Genomic DNA, 16,007 nt, shown 5'->3' with positions numbered 1-16,007 from the left:
TTTTTTCATATTTAAAACATCTAATTCTCAAAATTATATTCTTATTTTCTTCATAAAAGAAAAGCACACACGTTATATGACATGTTTATTAATCATGGTAGAATTATATAAGTTTATTCATTGATTTTATTTAAAGAAAAGTCAATTGTAAATTTGAAAATTATACTTAATTCAACTAAATTATGTATTACCGAGTAGTTAGTATAATTTTTAATTGGAAAATAATCTACTTTTGTCTATTATTAACATGAATTTTAATTGTCTCCTTCGATAGAAAATTCTATATTAAATGAAAATAATTTTATAAAAATGTATATACTAATTATGCTATACTTTATTTACATACATTAGACATATTGTAATTTAAGTATTATAATTTTAAAGTATTATAATTGATCAATAGGTATTGAGTGATCTTTTATTTATTCTTTTTGAAACATCCTCTTAATTAGTATTATATGAGTACTTTAAGTTTTTATTCATTGTTAAAATTAGTGAAATAATTCTACCAATTTCTATATATGTTAATTCTTGTTTGGAATGATTATAATATAAAAAATTAACGTGTTATTAAAAGTTACAAAAGTCTTTCGTCAGTTATTTTTTTAATAAATATCTAACTTTCAAAATTACATTATTTTTTCTCTTGAAAAACATGCATTATATAGAAGAATCTATTTAGTTGATTATATTTAAAGAAAAATTTAATTATAATTTTTTGAATCTACGCTTAATTACTATGTTTTACTAAATTTGTATTGCAAAATAATTAAGTATAATCTTAAGTAGATAAGATAGTCATTTGTAGTTATTATTAATGTGAAATTAAATTATCTTCTTCAATAAAGAGATTTATTTTAAGCGAAAAAAATAATTTTTCAAAGGTATGCATTGGCACATTGTGTACATAATTGAGTTCGGGAAGGGGTAGAGGAAGGAGTGTAGGATATATATATATATATATATATATATGTACGGGAAAGTGTGAGAATCATACATTTATACTCATTCGATGCCTATAGGTGTTCGTTTAGTAGAGTGTATTAGGGATATAATGCATGCATTAGATGTGTGTATTAATAATATTTTGTTTGATACATTTTTTTATGTCATGCATTAGTTATACACTCTATTGTGTATTAAGTTGTGTATTACTAATATCAAGGAATTCTAGATATTAGTAATGCATAGCATTTTAACACTTGCATTAGATTAAATAATTACAACACTATCCTTAAAGTCTTTTCATTTTCTTTGTTGTCATAGGTTTTTATTTTTATGTTGATTTGTTTTTTAGTGTCTTTTAATTTATTGGTGTCTTAGTAGACTTTATGGCATCTTAAGTATCTTTAAAAAAAATCTAATTTAAATATAATTTAATCAAAATTTTACTATTGTGACGATAAATGTTAAGCAGCCCACTGCCTCACCCCAACTTATTAACTCAAAAAAACAAAACTTATTCTTTTTTCACATCCATTATGCTTTTCTTAATTAGTAGTACATAAAATCATCCATAAAATATGATTAAAAAATGAAGGTAGAATTTTTTTGTTGTAAAAGAATCTGATCTTAGTTGATTTAGTAATAATTAGATGTGAACAAGTAAATTACTATCTTTTTCTTGAGTTGATTGCATTACTTTCATATATTTTATTAGTATTTGATGACAATCTAAATGCTTTGTTTTCAATGTAGACAAAAAAAAAAAAAATTGCCCATTTTTTACAAAAATATTTTGACTCAATAGTATAGCTATTTAATAGTATTTTTGAAAAAAAGAAAAAGAAGAATGAAGAGTTAATGATGTTTTAGCAAAGAATTTTTTTTTTGATGTTTTAGCAAAGAACTTTGTTGCAAAGGAAGTGTACAAATAAATAAAGTGTGAAGGGTATTTTTGTAAACATATATTTTTTAATAGAAATTATGCAAGATTTGTTATTTTTAATACATCAAACCAAACAATATATAAGAAATAATGCTTGCATAACTAATGCATGCATTACTAATGCACCATATTTTGCATTATTCTTATATACTCAACCAAACGACCCTTAAAAGTATTCATTAAAGTAAACTCAGAATCCCAGTGCATTGTCTTTTTTTTTTTTTGGTTAAAAGAGGAAATATTATATTACTAGTATTATGTATCAATACAAACAGAGGTGGCTGCATTATGGCTAGCACACGAGTTATCAGGCCATATAACTTGGTTACAATTCAAATTACATTGAGGTTTATAGGCTTGCGGAATAGAACTTTTTACTTTTTTTGCTTCTAATATCTTCCAAACAAACCACGGTGGAACTCTCCATTCCTCAAAGAGCTTGTCTGGTTTCATCTTCTGGCCTTCTTTGACTAGTAGGTCCGCCACTTTATTCTTTCCTCGAGGCTCATGCCTGATTGGGGGTTCTCCATTCTATGGATCAAATCCCTACATTCATTTAAAATATTTGTGTGAGTATCTCTTTCGTTTTGAAGAAAGTTAATTACCTCGAGTGAGTCAGTTGCTATCTCCAAGTGTTGAACCTGTAATTAAAAAAAGTCCATATCTGGCCAAATTCTGGCCAATTTTTTCTGGCCATTTAGTCAGTTGCTATCTCCAAGTGTTGAACCTGTAATAGAGATGATAGTTCAGCATTTGTTGACGAGTTTACATTAATTTTTGCACTATAACCAGCTATCCAATTCTCATTGGTGTCACGCAAAACACCCCCTGCTCCCTCTATTTTTGTGTTATGGTTAAAAGACCTATTTATATTTAATTTATATCCATAGTTCGATGGATCCCAACTAACAACATCCTTATTTTCCGTATTACATTTTCCACTCGTGTCCTTTCCAATTAAGTGTATAAATTCCATGATTCTCAGGGATTGGTCATTGCGATAGTGTCTTTAGTATTGTTGTGATAATTGTGGTTTCTAGATGGCTATATATTCCAAATATAGAAGGGAAAGGCAAGACTCCAGTCTTACTTCTTGTTTATCATTTCTTTTTTTAATATTACGACAATCATTACTTCACAACAGTACAATTATTTCTTCAGGTTCACCAACTGTTTGAAGAAATGCCTGAACGATGGTTTCACTCATTTTGATACAGACCCATTTGAGTTTTTCACCTATTCCCACTCTAATCGTCATAAATTCCCAAAAAAGACTTCATTGCAGAAGAAAAGCTGCCATGTTTAATCTTGTATTGGGAAAAAATATGGGATCTTTTCAGGTTTTTAAGAAGCTTAGCAAGAAAAGAGTTGGGGATAGTGCATATTGCTTGTGTAGGAAAGGGTTGGGAAGTGAAGGGGATATGGAGCTGGAAGAGGAGATTTTGGCTTTCATGGAGATATCTGAGAACCCAAGTGTTTTTCCAACAAGGAAAGAATTGGAAAAAGCTGGAAGAGTGGATTTGGTGGAAGCTATAAAGAACAGAGGAGGATGGTTTTCGTTTGGTTGGGACTCTGAGGATGATGACACTAACACTGTGAATGTTAATGAGGTTGAGACTGTGGAAAAGGATTTTGACATTGAGGAGTTCCATGATAGAGTCAAGAGTTGTCAAGAGAGTGATTTATTACATGAGAATGAAGCTCATTTTACTGGTTCTGGAGATTCTAGTTCTTCTCAGCCCGCTTCGTCCTCTGGTAGATTGATGTGAGGTTCCTTACACTGGAATATGCTTTCTTTTAGTTATTTTTATTGCTTTGCTTTTGGTATGTACCTTTCCTACGTGAATCCGGATTAGTTGGCAAGTAGACTCTGGATACATGATGCTTAACTTTTATGTTATGTTTGATATTGTGGATATAGAATTGTGCTTGTTCTGCCATGTTGCAATTTTACTAAATCTTATCTGATGTATGTGATTCTTTATTCGATTCAACTTTGTCATTAGGCACTGGCTTTAACAGTTGCCTTCTACATGTAAACAAAAATAAAAGCTTTGCTTCCTTTCCACCTAGCTCTAGAGGTTGTTTGTTTGACAGGGATAGAACCAGAGACTTGATAAATGGTGTAGCTTATAGTTACAATTAGCCAACTCAATAGAAAAATGTAGATGGGATTAGAGAGTGAAGTAAAGTCTAACTTGGTAGCTCAGTAGTCAGTACTATTAGTGACAAGAGTACACAAACATAATACTCACGATGACCGAAAATCTTAAAATAAGAATCAAGGAAGCATGTCTCTAAATGATTATCTCCACCTATTTACTCTCCTAGCTATTCATCGCGGGTTATATTTGGTGTTGTGTGAAAAATCGTTCATCGATATCTTCTTTCCTCTCCTTTCTCAACAGAGAAACTGTAGCAGAGGAAGATAGCGGGATTGAAGGGATATTGAATCGACTAGAAAAAGAGAGGAACTCATCTCTTGGTATTGATCTGGGAAAGCGTGGACATACTTTTCATACATCAAGTAGGGACAACATAGATGATAGAAGCTTTGGAACCACTGATGCAGGTAAATTTTTTAATCAGAAAGCAGGATGACATGTTATCAAAAAATGGTTGAATAATCTAGTAGTTACAGCATTGATTTGCTGTTTAATCATTATAGCCTTTGTGTACTATGTCTTAGATATCTTTAATATTTCTTTGAATCTGAAACTGTTTTCCTAAGTTTCTGAACTAGAAATATTTATTCCTGAGTATTTTGTTTGTAAGCAGTTAATTCTTAATCATGAGATGTCATTTCTGTCACACTGTAAAAGACAGGACTGACCTAGGGAAAAATGATAGCCTGAGTAAAGGTAGCCCCATGAAAGACATTCGAAGTGACGAGGAGCTTAACCACAGCGTTTCCCCAGCCAGGTGGAGAAAATGGAGCATACAACGTGCAGGCCTTCAGGATATAGATTTTGAAGGTATTCTCATTCTTGTGTCTAATTATGTTTATAGATTGTAACCTTGCTTCACTACTGCTATGAACAGCTGCTGAGGTTGCTCTGGGTAAAAGTTGGATTGAAGGTACCAGCGAAGCTTCGGGAGATGATGCAGTTAATATCACTGAGAGTAGATTTGAAGCCTTACAAAGATCGAAAAATGGCAACAACAATGAGATGAGCATTCGTCTTAACCATTTAGAGCTTGAGCTATCTATGACACTCTGCTCATTGAAATCCAAGAGTGAGGAGTTCAGTTCGAAGGAGGTATTAATCTGTATCTTTTGTTTTTCTTGATAACTGCGGTGTCTGAGCCAACTTGCTCTATCCCCCTTCAATATGAGGTTCACAATCTTTAACATGGTATCTTAGCCAGAGCAGGTAGTGGTCTTGGATTCAAGTCTCACTTCCTGCCATTAACAAAAAGTATTTCCAAATGCTTGACTCAGGAAAATGAATTAGGTCTATGTGTGAAAGGATGTGTTAAGACATAATTAAGTACATACAAGTGTCCCTTCCTAGTAATTTAAACCTTTTGATGTGGTAATAACACAATTCTGGAAAAATAAAAAAAGAGAAAAGGACAAAGGGCCTAAAGGAAATTACAACAACAACTTACCCAGTATAGTCCTACAAAGTGGGCTTTAGGGAGGATAGAGTTTATGCAGACCTTACCCCTACCTAAAAGGTAGGATGCTGTTACTGATAGACCCTCGACTCAAGGAAAAATAGTTCAAAGCAGTCTAGAAAAAGAAGTAATGGAAGTACAAGAATCAACAAATAATAACATAACAAAACAATATGATAATCGAGGTACAAGGATGATACAAATAATAACAAAAATTGGAGAAAACTACAGGAGCAATATGACTACTAATATGAATGGACAACAAGACACCACACTGCTATCTACTAACCTACTACCCTAATTTGAGTCCTCCCCACCCTCTTATAAGGGCATGTCCTAGGTAAGCTGAAACTGCGCTATGTCCCATCTAATCACCTCACCCCATACTTTTTTGGTCTATCCCTGTCTCTCTTGAAACCATCTAGAGCCTACCTCTCACACTTCACACTGGGGCATGGGCATCCGTGCATCTCTTCTTTCACATGCCCGAACCATCTTAGCCTAGCTTCCCACATTTTTCTTCGCTGAAGTCACTCCCACCTTGTCCTAGATATCTTCATTTCTAATTCTATGTCTCCTACTATGCGCACACATCCATCCCACCATCCCTATTTTCGCAACTTCTATTTTCTGAACGTGAGAGTTCTTGACTGGTCAACACTTCTCGCCATACAACATAGTTGGTCTAACCACCACTCTGTAGAACGTGCCTTTAAGTTTTGATGGTACGTTCTTATCACACGAAACTACAAAGTAGAGCCTCCACTTTATCCACCCTGCACCAATATGGTGAGTGACATCCTTGTCAATCTCTCCATTTCTTTAGATAATAGGCGCAAGATACTTGAAATTTCCTCTCTTGCTAGTGTTTCAAGCCTCACTTTCATGTTTGCCTCATGTTGTACATCACCGAACTTGCACTCCAAGTAGTCTATCTTGGTCCTACTCAACCTGGACCTTTTAGATTCCAGGGTTTGTCTCCAAACCTCTAACTTAACGTTAGCTTCACCACATATCAGAACTATGTCATCCGAAAATAACATATACCATGACACCTCACCTAGAATTTGTCATGTTATTGTATCCATCACCAAGGTAAATAAAACGGGCTAAGGGTTGATCCCTGGTGCAACCCTATCAAAACTGGAACATGCTTTGAGTTCCCTTCCATAGTCCTTACCCACGTCTTGACTCCATCATACATTGCCCAAGTGTACACCAGATGTACACCTATAGCCTCTGAGCAATCCCATAGGACCTCCCTTTGGACTTTTCGTACACCTTCACATAGTCGATGAACACTATGTGTAAGTCCTACTTCCTTTTCTTATACTACTGCACCAGTCTTCTTACGAGATAAATGACTTCTGTAGTTGAGCGCTCCAGCATGAATCCAAACTGATTCTCAGAAATAGCCGCGCCCTCCTTACCCTCAACTCCACCACCCTCTCCAAGACCTTCATAGTGTGGCTTAACAACTAAATACCCCTATAGTAATTGCAATTCTCAATGTGACCCTTGTTCTTATACAACAAAATCATTGTACTCCATGTCCATTCTTTGGACATCTTCATCGTCTTGAAAACGACATTAAATAACTCATTCAGCCACTCCATGCCTTTCCTGCTTGCAGTCTTCCAAAATTTCACCGGGACCTCATTTGGCCTGGTCGCTCTACCTCTACTCATCCTAGGACTAACACCATTAACCTCCTTAACCTTTATACGCCTACAATACCCATAATTGCGACGCCTCTCTGAGTGCTCCAAATCTCCTAGCATAATGCCTCTATCTCCATCTTTGTTCAAAAGTCTATGAAAGTATGACTTTGATCTCCTTCTAATGAGTGCCTCCTCCACCAGTACTTTGCCGTCTAATCCTTGATGCACTTCACTTGGTTCAGGTCACGGGCCCTCCTTTCTTTCCTCTTGGCTAGCTTGTACAACTTCTTATCCCCTCCCTTGTCCTTTAATTCTACATACAAACATTCAAAAGCTGTCATTTTTGCTGCATTGAATGCTACTTTGCTTCCTTCCTCGCCATCTTACACCTCTCCTATTTGTGTGCTTTTACTCTCCACCAATTTCACATACGCCACTTTCCCTTGGACTTCTCCATTGCACTACCAGTCCACTCGATGTCCACGAAATCAGCCTCTCGAGATCCCCAACACATCTCTTGTAACTTCCCTAATGCAACAAGCAGTCCTATCCCACGTACTGTCCACATTCCCACTATTCCCCCAAGACCCCATACCATCAACTTCTCCCCCATCTCCAGGGCACTTGTTATAGTCAAGCTAACCCATTTGATCCGTAATCGATTATCCCCAACCCTCTTCCTCCTCTCCCTCTTGATCTCCAAATTCATCACTAGGAGTATGTTGGGTCATAAGATTCTTACTTGGGATAAACTTACAGTCTTTAGAGAAACCTTAATCACCCTTCCTAAGGAGAAAATAGTCTGTCTGAGTCTTAGCAACCGTACTACGGAAGTAACCAAGTGCTCTTCCTTCTTCGGGAAACTCGAATTGGCTACCACCGACCCAAAATCTCTTGCGAAATCTATGCCTTAAGGGAATTATTTACAAAAATATTTTCTTCAATGATTATGTCTAAAAGAGAAAATGCTTAGATATTTACTATATAGGCATTTCAATTGGAAACAAAGTTCTGCTAACTATTTACTCCCATCGTCCCAATTCATGTTAGGGTGTTCGACTTAGCACATAGTTTAAGAAAGAAAGAACGTTTTTTTAAACTTTTGTTCTTAAAACAAACCATAGATATTTTTGTGACTATAAATCATCTCACTAAAGGTAAAATGAGTGGTTTAAAGTTAATTAATATAGAAAGGTAGTCATTCTTATTGAAATAGACAAAAAAGGAAAGAAACATTGGGAGAAAGGGAGTATTGTTTAATGGCATAGTTCTAGTATTGTTATGTAACTTCACGGCTTCTTCCTTAGGTTTTTGGAAGCTCCCCAAGTGATTCTGATGCATGGGAGTTTCAAGAGAATGAATTCATGAATGGCCGGGAGAGATTGAGGTTGATTCGTGCAAAGCTGGCTGTGCTTGAGGGGAAAATGACACTTGCAATGATGTCTGGTCATGTCTCATTCATCTTAATATGTATACTTTAGACTAGATATCTTAACCAAAACTGAGTTTTCCTACCATACATTTTCAGTGATGCGCAGAAGATGTTAGACGAGAAGCAGAAGAGGATTGATAGGTCTAGTAAAGCTTTACAGCTTCTTCGTACTGCTCGGATTGTTTGGACTAACTCCGCCTCAGAGGTTCTTCTAGCAGGTTCTTTTGATGGATGGACAACTCAGGTTTCATCTTGCTTCCAAATCAATGATAGGAAATAGGAGACACCGCTTTACTGTCAAAACGTCAAGCATAGTTTCGTCTAATGTGATCGTCCAGACCAACTTAATCTTATTTTTGTTGTTTAAGATGAAGATGATGTGTTACCAATGATTACTGTAAGGACATCATCTTCTGCTTGGTTTAGTCTAGAAGTGTCACCTATAGAGTCAACATCTAGCTTTTCTTGTGGACAATGTGAGAGAAGTTCACAACTAGTCATGTTTGGCTACAGCAGGAAAGTTAAAGATTCTTTTTTAGGGGGTACACCCAATTATTATCCAGTGCAATATGCTTTGCTGACTCGACTCGAGCAAATCACATGGCTTATTGCCTTCACAATAATTTATTTCCTCTTTTATTTTGTTTGTGGGGGATCCAAGAAGGGTTTGCAAGAAGAGCTATGGATCTAATCACAATAGTATCTGATCACTTTTTAAGAAAACGAAAGAATATTTAGAACTTGAATATAATCCCTCCGTTTCAATCAATGTGTCTTACTTTCTTTTTTGGTTTATTTCAAAATGCCACCTCTTTGTAATTAGTAAGTTTTTTTTTTTTTTCCGAACATTCCCATTTCACCTTTAATAATATTCCCTCATAGGAATAACATGGTATATTTAAGACCACAAAATTTAAGGGGTAGCTTTGATATCTTATATAGACCTTTATTTAAGATCACAAGTTTCAAAAGTCTTTCTTACATTCTTAAATTTCGTTCCACACAAATTATGACATAAATGAAACGACAGATAGCAAAACTCAGGATTTTCTCAACTTACTAATCCATATCAGATACAGAGCGTTAGTGACATGGAGACTTCATAGTCAAGGTGCACTTCTTCAATCCTTGCTCAGAACTTTATTAGGATGGCGTACAAAGTGTTTTACCTTTGTTTTCCAGAAAGTCACTTGGAAATTAGGTGAGGAACCAGTTTTCTGTACCATCAAGTCGATTTTACTAAGGTTGTTCCTAAAGCATCAAATGTCTTGAAGAATGATGTCTCAGTGGTCTTTTAATAATGAAAACTGCACATCTCTGTTTCCCCTTTCCCTAAAGGTCTTGTACGACCTTTGTGATGTTGATTTCAAGGAGTTTCTTGACTTTGACTAGCAGCATGACACGATGCATTGAAATGCAGAGAATGATGGATAAATCGAGCACGGGTGTTTTCTCTCTAAGCCTAAAGCTGTATCCAGGCAGACATGAGGTAGGTTTTACTGATTGCAATGAATTTGATATCATACTGTGTTATCCTGTGATGTACCAAGCCTCTCATTTATTTTCATGCAGATCAAGTTTGTTGTTGATGGCATATGGAAGATTGATCCTTTGAGGCCTATTGTTCACAATGATGGACACGAAAACAATCTTTTCATTGTTACATAAGAGCATGTCCCTGCAAAGTTACTTCATTGTTCATTGTTACATAAGAGCATGTCCCTGCAAAGTTACTTCGTAATTTGAAGATCAACAGATTCTCTGTGGTTAAGGGACTTAAAGTTTTACTCTGTTGGAAGCTCTACCAAGCGGTGATGGTTGATGCTTCTTGACAATTATTTGGTCATTTAGTCTTGGGTTCCATGCAACATTTTGTAGTCCTTTCCTCACCACTCTTTGACTACTATCCAATACAGGTTCGTTACCTGGCGATGCAAAGATGTCTGAGTTAAAACTCGATCATCGTTTTAGTAAAAGAAAGTTGAAATTCTTTGGTACTTTTGGTCTTTCTAAGTATTCAGTTGGTTTGTTTACATGTTAATAACTCTTGAAGGAGTTCTTGCCAAAGCTCTCTCCTTTCCTAATTGAAGGGTCATGACTACATTGTTCTTTTTCGTCGTCCTCTCTTTTCCAGGTTTTCGTTCTTGTTTATTCACAATTTTGGTTTTCATTACACTTATGGAAGATTGGAGTTCTGAGCTAATATTAAGTGTCCCTTGTTACCAAAATGACATTTACAAATAATCCTTCATGAAATGTGAGATTCATAATCTTAAAATCAAGTAAATCATCTATAACATGTAATTATGTAAAGTTGAATTGATAGTGTATAATTCATTTATATTGTTGGTGGATATGAGGTTACAATAACAACACATTTGTTCCAAATCAATTGGGGTTGGAACATGAATCCTCACTAAACATGTTGTTCTATATAAATTCATTCATATAAACCATGTCAATCATGAAATCGGTTAGATAGTAATGTTAGCAAACCTACCTAGGCGGAGTTGACTAATTGACAAGGTTGTTTTGAAGAAATTATATGGAGACTTAAGATAGTACCGTGCATCTAGGATAAACAAATTCAGATTATGTGTTATACGTGAGGAAATCATATGTCATATTGTAATATATTCCAACAGTTTCAAAATTTTAATGCGCCACCACGTTTCGTGAAGACAACAATGCTGGTAAAATGTAATTGCAACCATCAACAATAACTTATCCAATGTAACCTCATACGTTGGATGAAATCGCAACCATCAAGAAAAAAAGAAGAAATGCCATTAGTAAAAATTACTGTCAAATTAAGCAATCTCAACAACATATATCAACTAGGGGATGTAGCTCAGATGGTAGAGCGCTCGCTTAGCATGCGAGAGGTACGGGGATCGATACCCCGCATCTCCAAATTGTATAGATTTTTGCTATTTTTTGTGCTCTGCAATTCATACTGACCAAAATAGAATCAAAAGCAGTACAACAATTTACACAAGTCTGCATTTCATCAAATTGAAGAACATACCATAATCCGTAATCATATACGGTAAACATATATCGTACTTCTAAACACTTGAATGAAGGTAATAGATTACATAGATGTAAATTGAGTAATAATTCGTAGATGCATAACTGATGGATTCGAAGGTAATAGATTACATAGATGTAAATCGAGTTATAATTCGTAGATGCATAACTAATGGATCCGAGTTAAGATGAAAGCATGTAAAAACTGTCTTGCACAAAAAGGACTAACAAATCTACTTGACTACCCTTTTTACTGATGATACACATGTTATATGTCTGATGCTTGACAGCTTGATCTAGACGTTCACTCCAACAAAATATTTACCTTATTTATAATCTTGTATGTATGCATTTCATCTGGTGCTAACGAGAACTGTGAGGTAGTAACATTTGTAAAGGAGAGACTTTGTGGCGAGTGGCGACTAACAGCACAGAAGAAATCTGGAGCCAGTTTGTACAAGAACTAGCATGTTCTCACACTCATTGACAAGCCTCTCACAGCAACTTTTACAGCAGCAACGACACCACGCTGTCTCAACCCCTGATTCTCCTTAGTCTCGTTATTATCTTCACCCTCAACAGCGACAAAGTATGCAACCTATCGAGCCAAATGAGGACAGAATCAGAAAACATCATGACCAGCAAACATTAACAACAATTCACAAGATAGCAGTTGAGCCCAGCTAAGTTGGTGCAGGCTACATTTTTTCTAACATATCTGCAGAAAATGACTTAGGGGTTGTTCGGTTTAAAGCATTAGCCAAAAACTAATCATGGTATATAAATCGATACTACGTTATATAACGTTTTGTATGGAGTATGCAACCTATTGAGCCAAATGAAATAGAATCAGAAACCATTATGACAAGATATAACAAGAAAAAAAAGTAAGTCCAGTGCACAAAGTATCCCACATTCACGTAGAGTCACTCTAAGGGGTGTAATGTAGACAACCTATCCTGACTCAACGGCTCGAACGAGATCACACGGAGATAACTTTACCGATGCTCCCCTTAACTAGATATAACAAGATGAGAGCTGAAATTTAGACTAGCCTAAGGGCATATTTTCGGCTGTCTAGGCTGCGTTCATTCAACTATATATGCAGCAAATGACTTCATCTTCTGGTAACAAATTTCTCTTCCAGTAAATCGCCAGTATACTCCTAGTGTCAAACAGTATTCGCTTGTACTGGGAAAGAGTTCTCAAAGAAATGTGCATATACATAAAGTTCATTCATCGGTACTGAATCTCCATTCAAATAGGCATTTGAAGATTTTGATGATATGCAAAGACATTTAGCGAATTACTGTCAAGTAATATTACCTTTCCTGAAGCATTCCGGACAGGTGAAATGTGAAGCCAAAATGAGGTTCCGTCTTTTCTAAAAGAAAATATGTAACCACAAGACACTGAGTATAGAGAAGTAACATTCTGCATCTAAATAACTTACAGGAACAGGAGCCTACCTGTAATTTAACATACGTAGTGTACACGGTTGTTCATTTTGGATGCATTCTTTTATCTGCAAAGAGAGAAGTAAAAAAGTTGAATTTAGATCACGTGTCATCGAAATTGAGCAATTAAGAGCTAATTACAAGAGAAAATTACCCGAAATTGAGAGCTTGAATCTGTGTCCATCCCACTAAAAGATCTACAGTTATAGCCCAGCAATTCATTTCTGGAAAAGCCTATAAAAAAGTGAAGGAAAGAATCATTCCAGTTAATAACTATCAGTTAAACAAAGATGAAAACTTGCCGTTCAAACAAACAAAAAATGCGTTAAAAATTAACTACATCTTTACCACCTGTTAATTTCAGAAAGTTATCACTTGCAAAGACAATTGGCATGTCCGGTAAGTTAGCATCAGTTCTACAAGTTACAGAAAGACAACGCTAGAAGTGTCAAAAACCATCTAGAACCTAATCATATCATTGTAAAGTGAAGCAAGTATAGAACTATGAAGAAAAGAACTCACAATACAAAGCTTTGTTTGATTCTACCAAGAGATATATTTAAGGATGCCCCGAGCTGACCCGTCCCAGGTTGAGAACGTCTCTTCCCATGGACTGGTCTGCCTGTTGATTCACCATCATGTACCAGCACAGTCAGTATGTTGTCTATAACAGCAGTGGATTTTCTCTTCTCTAGATCACTTGCATCACAAGGTCCATCTACATCTACTCCTACGACAGACAAGTTTGTGGAAAACGTCAATCATTTGCACAATAAGCAACGAGACTAGGATGAATATACGAAAAAGAAGTTAGGTATTGTCCTATCTCATAACACTCTCGTGACACTCCACCGTTTCATCCATCCTATTCGAATCCTATGCATTACATCTTCATTGATCATGCTATTCTCCTGAATGATTGAGCCTACATATCTAAATTCCTTTCATTTGGGCACCATAACCTCGTTTAATCTCATTTAAATTCATTCTTCTTATGAGGGATGAATTTTCCATGCATATATTATGTTATCTTTCTTTTAACAACAAAAGTTAAACTCCAAGGAAATGAATCAAAGACAGCCAAGTCTAGATAAGCATATGTTCTAGTTTTCAATAACTAAGCAAATACCCCACAATCACATGAGCTTATTGAGCCATTTTTTATAGAGTGTATAGCAATTATGCTAATGCAGTATGAATTGCATGGCTGGCACAATATGAGTACTATGACCACAGTTCCTGTATGTAAAACATAAACTTTGCATAACCTTTCTCACCTAATCGATCGTGGTGAAGAGAGAGAACCTGAGGAAAGTCTACATATAATATATATCTACAGGAGCATATCTTTCAATCGAAGTGTACCTGTGAAATCCAAGCCTGAACCCGATGCAAGAGACAGTGCCCGTTCCACGCTCATGGAGTGAACTTCCCTTCTATAACACCTAAGCACCGACTCTCGACAGCCAGCTCCATCTTGGCATAAATTTAGTCCAGCTCCAGATGGCTTAGGTCTCCTCAAAATTGGAACTTGAACTCCCAAGAAATGAATCACCCTCCCATCCTTCTCATCGAAAACAGGGCACATATGAAACAACATCCAAAATGGTGTCCCATCTTTCCTATAATTCAACAAACTAATTTGTATATCCCTCTCCTCTCGTATCGCCTCACGAACCTCCAAAACCGATCTACGATTAGTCTTAGGCCCCTGAAATATCCTCCCATTCCTCCCTATCACCTCATACTTCGAATATCCAAACATTTCCAAGAAACCACTTGAAGCATACACAATAGGGTTACCAGAAATGTAGGGATCAGTTATAGTGAAACAATCAGGCAATTCATCAAGAGAATCTTGAAAACCTGCTGAGTAACAATCAAATGATTGTTCAATCATAGTAGTACCCCTTTGTGATTCCATAAGTATCTGTTACGCGTTCAACAGAACTCAGTAACTTCAACCAAAACTCTATATATATGTTAAGAAATCCAGTTAATATGTATAAATAATTTATCCAGAACTCAATAAGCTACTTATTCTAATCAATAACTCATAACTCAAAATTCTGAATCCGCCTCTGATATGCCCTGCAATTGTTAATCTAAACAAACATGAAGAACAATTAAAAGAAACTTGCAACTAAAGAAAACACAACTTATTTTGATTAGAGTTTGTTCTACACAACTAAAGTTAGTTACAAATGACTTGTCCTATGTCTACCAATTTAAACTCTTAACATGATAGGGACATATACACCTCCCTTTAACATAGAACAAAAATTTGTGGTTGTGTCTCACCATAAATATCAAGATATTTTCATGGACTTGTAACTTGTTCAATTAAATTTTCAAAATTTGCTTATTTTGAATTCGAGATCAACCATTTGAATTTGACTAATCAATTTAAAATATTTTTTAATCAATATTAAAGCAACAAATATGACATGGAGAAAAACCACTATTAAAAAATTTATTTATAAATATTTGATCGTGAATTCAGTTATTATTATAAATTAATTTTAATTACTATAGAAATCCAAAAACTTCAAATAGTTAATTCGATATAAAATATTAAGTGGTAATAATCATAAGTAGTGGCTTACATGTCTTGTGTGAGAGTGAGGACCTGAGAAGTAGAAAATCGAGAGCATAAAAATATCTCAAGGGAAACTTTGTTTTGAATGAAGGAGAAGAATTGAGATGTGCCCATCAATCGTTTTTAAATGAATTGAATTATTATGGGAAGATAAAGATGGATGGGAAAGGAGGAAAGTAATCTTGACACTCGCAAAATAATAATAATAATAATAATAATAATGATAATAATGATAATAATAATAATAATAATAATTTCATTTTGTGGTATGAACGAAGCACGAGGCAAAAAAATATCTTCTTAGGGTGTAAATGAAAAT

At 35.2% G+C, this 16,007-nt stretch overlaps 2 protein-coding genes and 1 non-coding gene across 9 annotated transcripts; 2 read left to right on the top strand and 1 right to left on the bottom strand.

The window, feature by feature from the left end:
* Nucleotides 1-2,765: 2,765 nt before the first annotated feature.
* On the top strand, nt 2,766-10,775 carry LOC102605406 (uncharacterized). 5 transcript variants are annotated; one of them, XM_006367286.2, is made up of 9 exons: nt 2,774-3,653; nt 4,297-4,460; nt 4,711-4,863; nt 4,931-5,148; nt 8,478-8,611; nt 8,699-8,846; nt 10,023-10,091; nt 10,175-10,276; nt 10,321-10,775. In XM_006367286.2, exons 1-8 carry the CDS (start codon nt 3,082-3,084, stop codon nt 10,268-10,270), a joined length of 1,554 nt encoding a protein of 517 aa, XP_006367348.1. In that variant the 5' UTR covers nt 2,774-3,081; the 3' UTR covers nt 10,271-10,276; nt 10,321-10,775. The 5 variants fall into 5 exon arrangements, 4 of the variants coding, with proteins under 4 accessions (XP_006367350.1, XP_006367349.1, XP_006367348.1 ...); XR_001472472.1 differs by lacking the exon at nt 10,321-10,775 and having other exon boundaries at nt 2,767-3,653; nt 8,699-9,803; nt 10,175-10,252; XM_006367285.2 differs by having other exon boundaries at nt 2,781-3,653; nt 10,175-10,775.
* A 667-nt stretch (nt 10,776-11,442) lies between these two features.
* Nucleotides 11,443-11,515, top strand: TRNAA-AGC (transfer RNA alanine (anticodon AGC)). The gene has a single exon. It is a non-coding gene; the product is annotated as a tRNA-Ala (tRNA).
* A 76-nt stretch (nt 11,516-11,591) lies between these two features.
* On the bottom strand, nt 11,592-15,383 carry LOC102604395 (protein TWIN LOV 1-like). Of its 3 annotated transcripts, none has more exons than XM_015305375.1 (7): nt 14,455-15,383; nt 13,612-13,813; nt 13,441-13,505; nt 13,244-13,323; nt 13,102-13,157; nt 12,959-13,016; nt 11,592-12,230 (listed from the first exon to the last, which is right to left on the bottom strand). In XM_015305375.1, the coding sequence occupies exons 1-7, from the start codon at nt 15,011-15,013 to the stop codon at nt 12,096-12,098; spliced, it is 1,155 nt and encodes a 384-aa protein (XP_015160861.1). In that variant the 5' UTR covers nt 15,014-15,383; the 3' UTR covers nt 11,592-12,095. The 3 variants fall into 3 exon arrangements, with proteins under 3 accessions (XP_015160861.1, XP_006367345.1, XP_015160862.1); XM_006367283.2 differs by having other exon boundaries at nt 13,612-13,819; nt 14,455-15,378; XM_015305376.1 differs by having other exon boundaries at nt 12,108-12,230; nt 12,959-13,011; nt 13,612-13,819; nt 14,455-15,379.
* Nucleotides 15,384-16,007: the final 624 nt, after the last annotated feature.

The sequence above is a fragment of the Solanum tuberosum genome, unplaced genomic scaffold, assembly GCF_000226075.1.
Source record: "Solanum tuberosum cultivar DM 1-3 516 R44 unplaced genomic scaffold, SolTub_3.0 scf00697, whole genome shotgun sequence".
Lineage (NCBI taxonomy): Eukaryota > Viridiplantae > Streptophyta > Magnoliopsida > Solanales > Solanaceae > Solanum > Solanum tuberosum.
This window is presented reverse-complemented; position numbering and strand designations above follow the sequence as displayed.

Excerpts from the sequence above, each read along its gene's own strand:
- LOC102604395 (XM_006367283.2), bottom strand. The coding sequence starts at position 15,013 with ATGGAATCACAAAGGGGTACTACTATGATTGAACAATCATTTGATTGT. Across the intron at positions 13,017-13,101 it reads CTACGTATGTTAAATTACAG|AAAAGACGGAACCTCATTTT; the intron begins GTAGGCTCCTGT and ends ATTTTCTTTTAG. Across the intron at positions 12,231-12,958 it reads TCCGGAATGCTTCAGGAAAG|GTTGCATACTTTGTCGCTGT; the intron begins GTAATATTACTT and ends TTGGCTCGATAG.
- LOC102605406 (XM_006367286.2), top strand. The coding sequence starts at position 3,082 with ATGGTTTCACTCATTTTGATACAGACCCATTTGAGTTTTTCACCTATT. Across the intron at positions 4,864-4,930 it reads TCAGGATATAGATTTTGAAG|CTGCTGAGGTTGCTCTGGGT; the intron begins GTATTCTCATTC and ends TGCTATGAACAG. Across the intron at positions 5,149-8,477 it reads AGGAGTTCAGTTCGAAGGAG|GTTTTTGGAAGCTCCCCAAG; the intron begins GTATTAATCTGT and ends CTTCTTCCTTAG.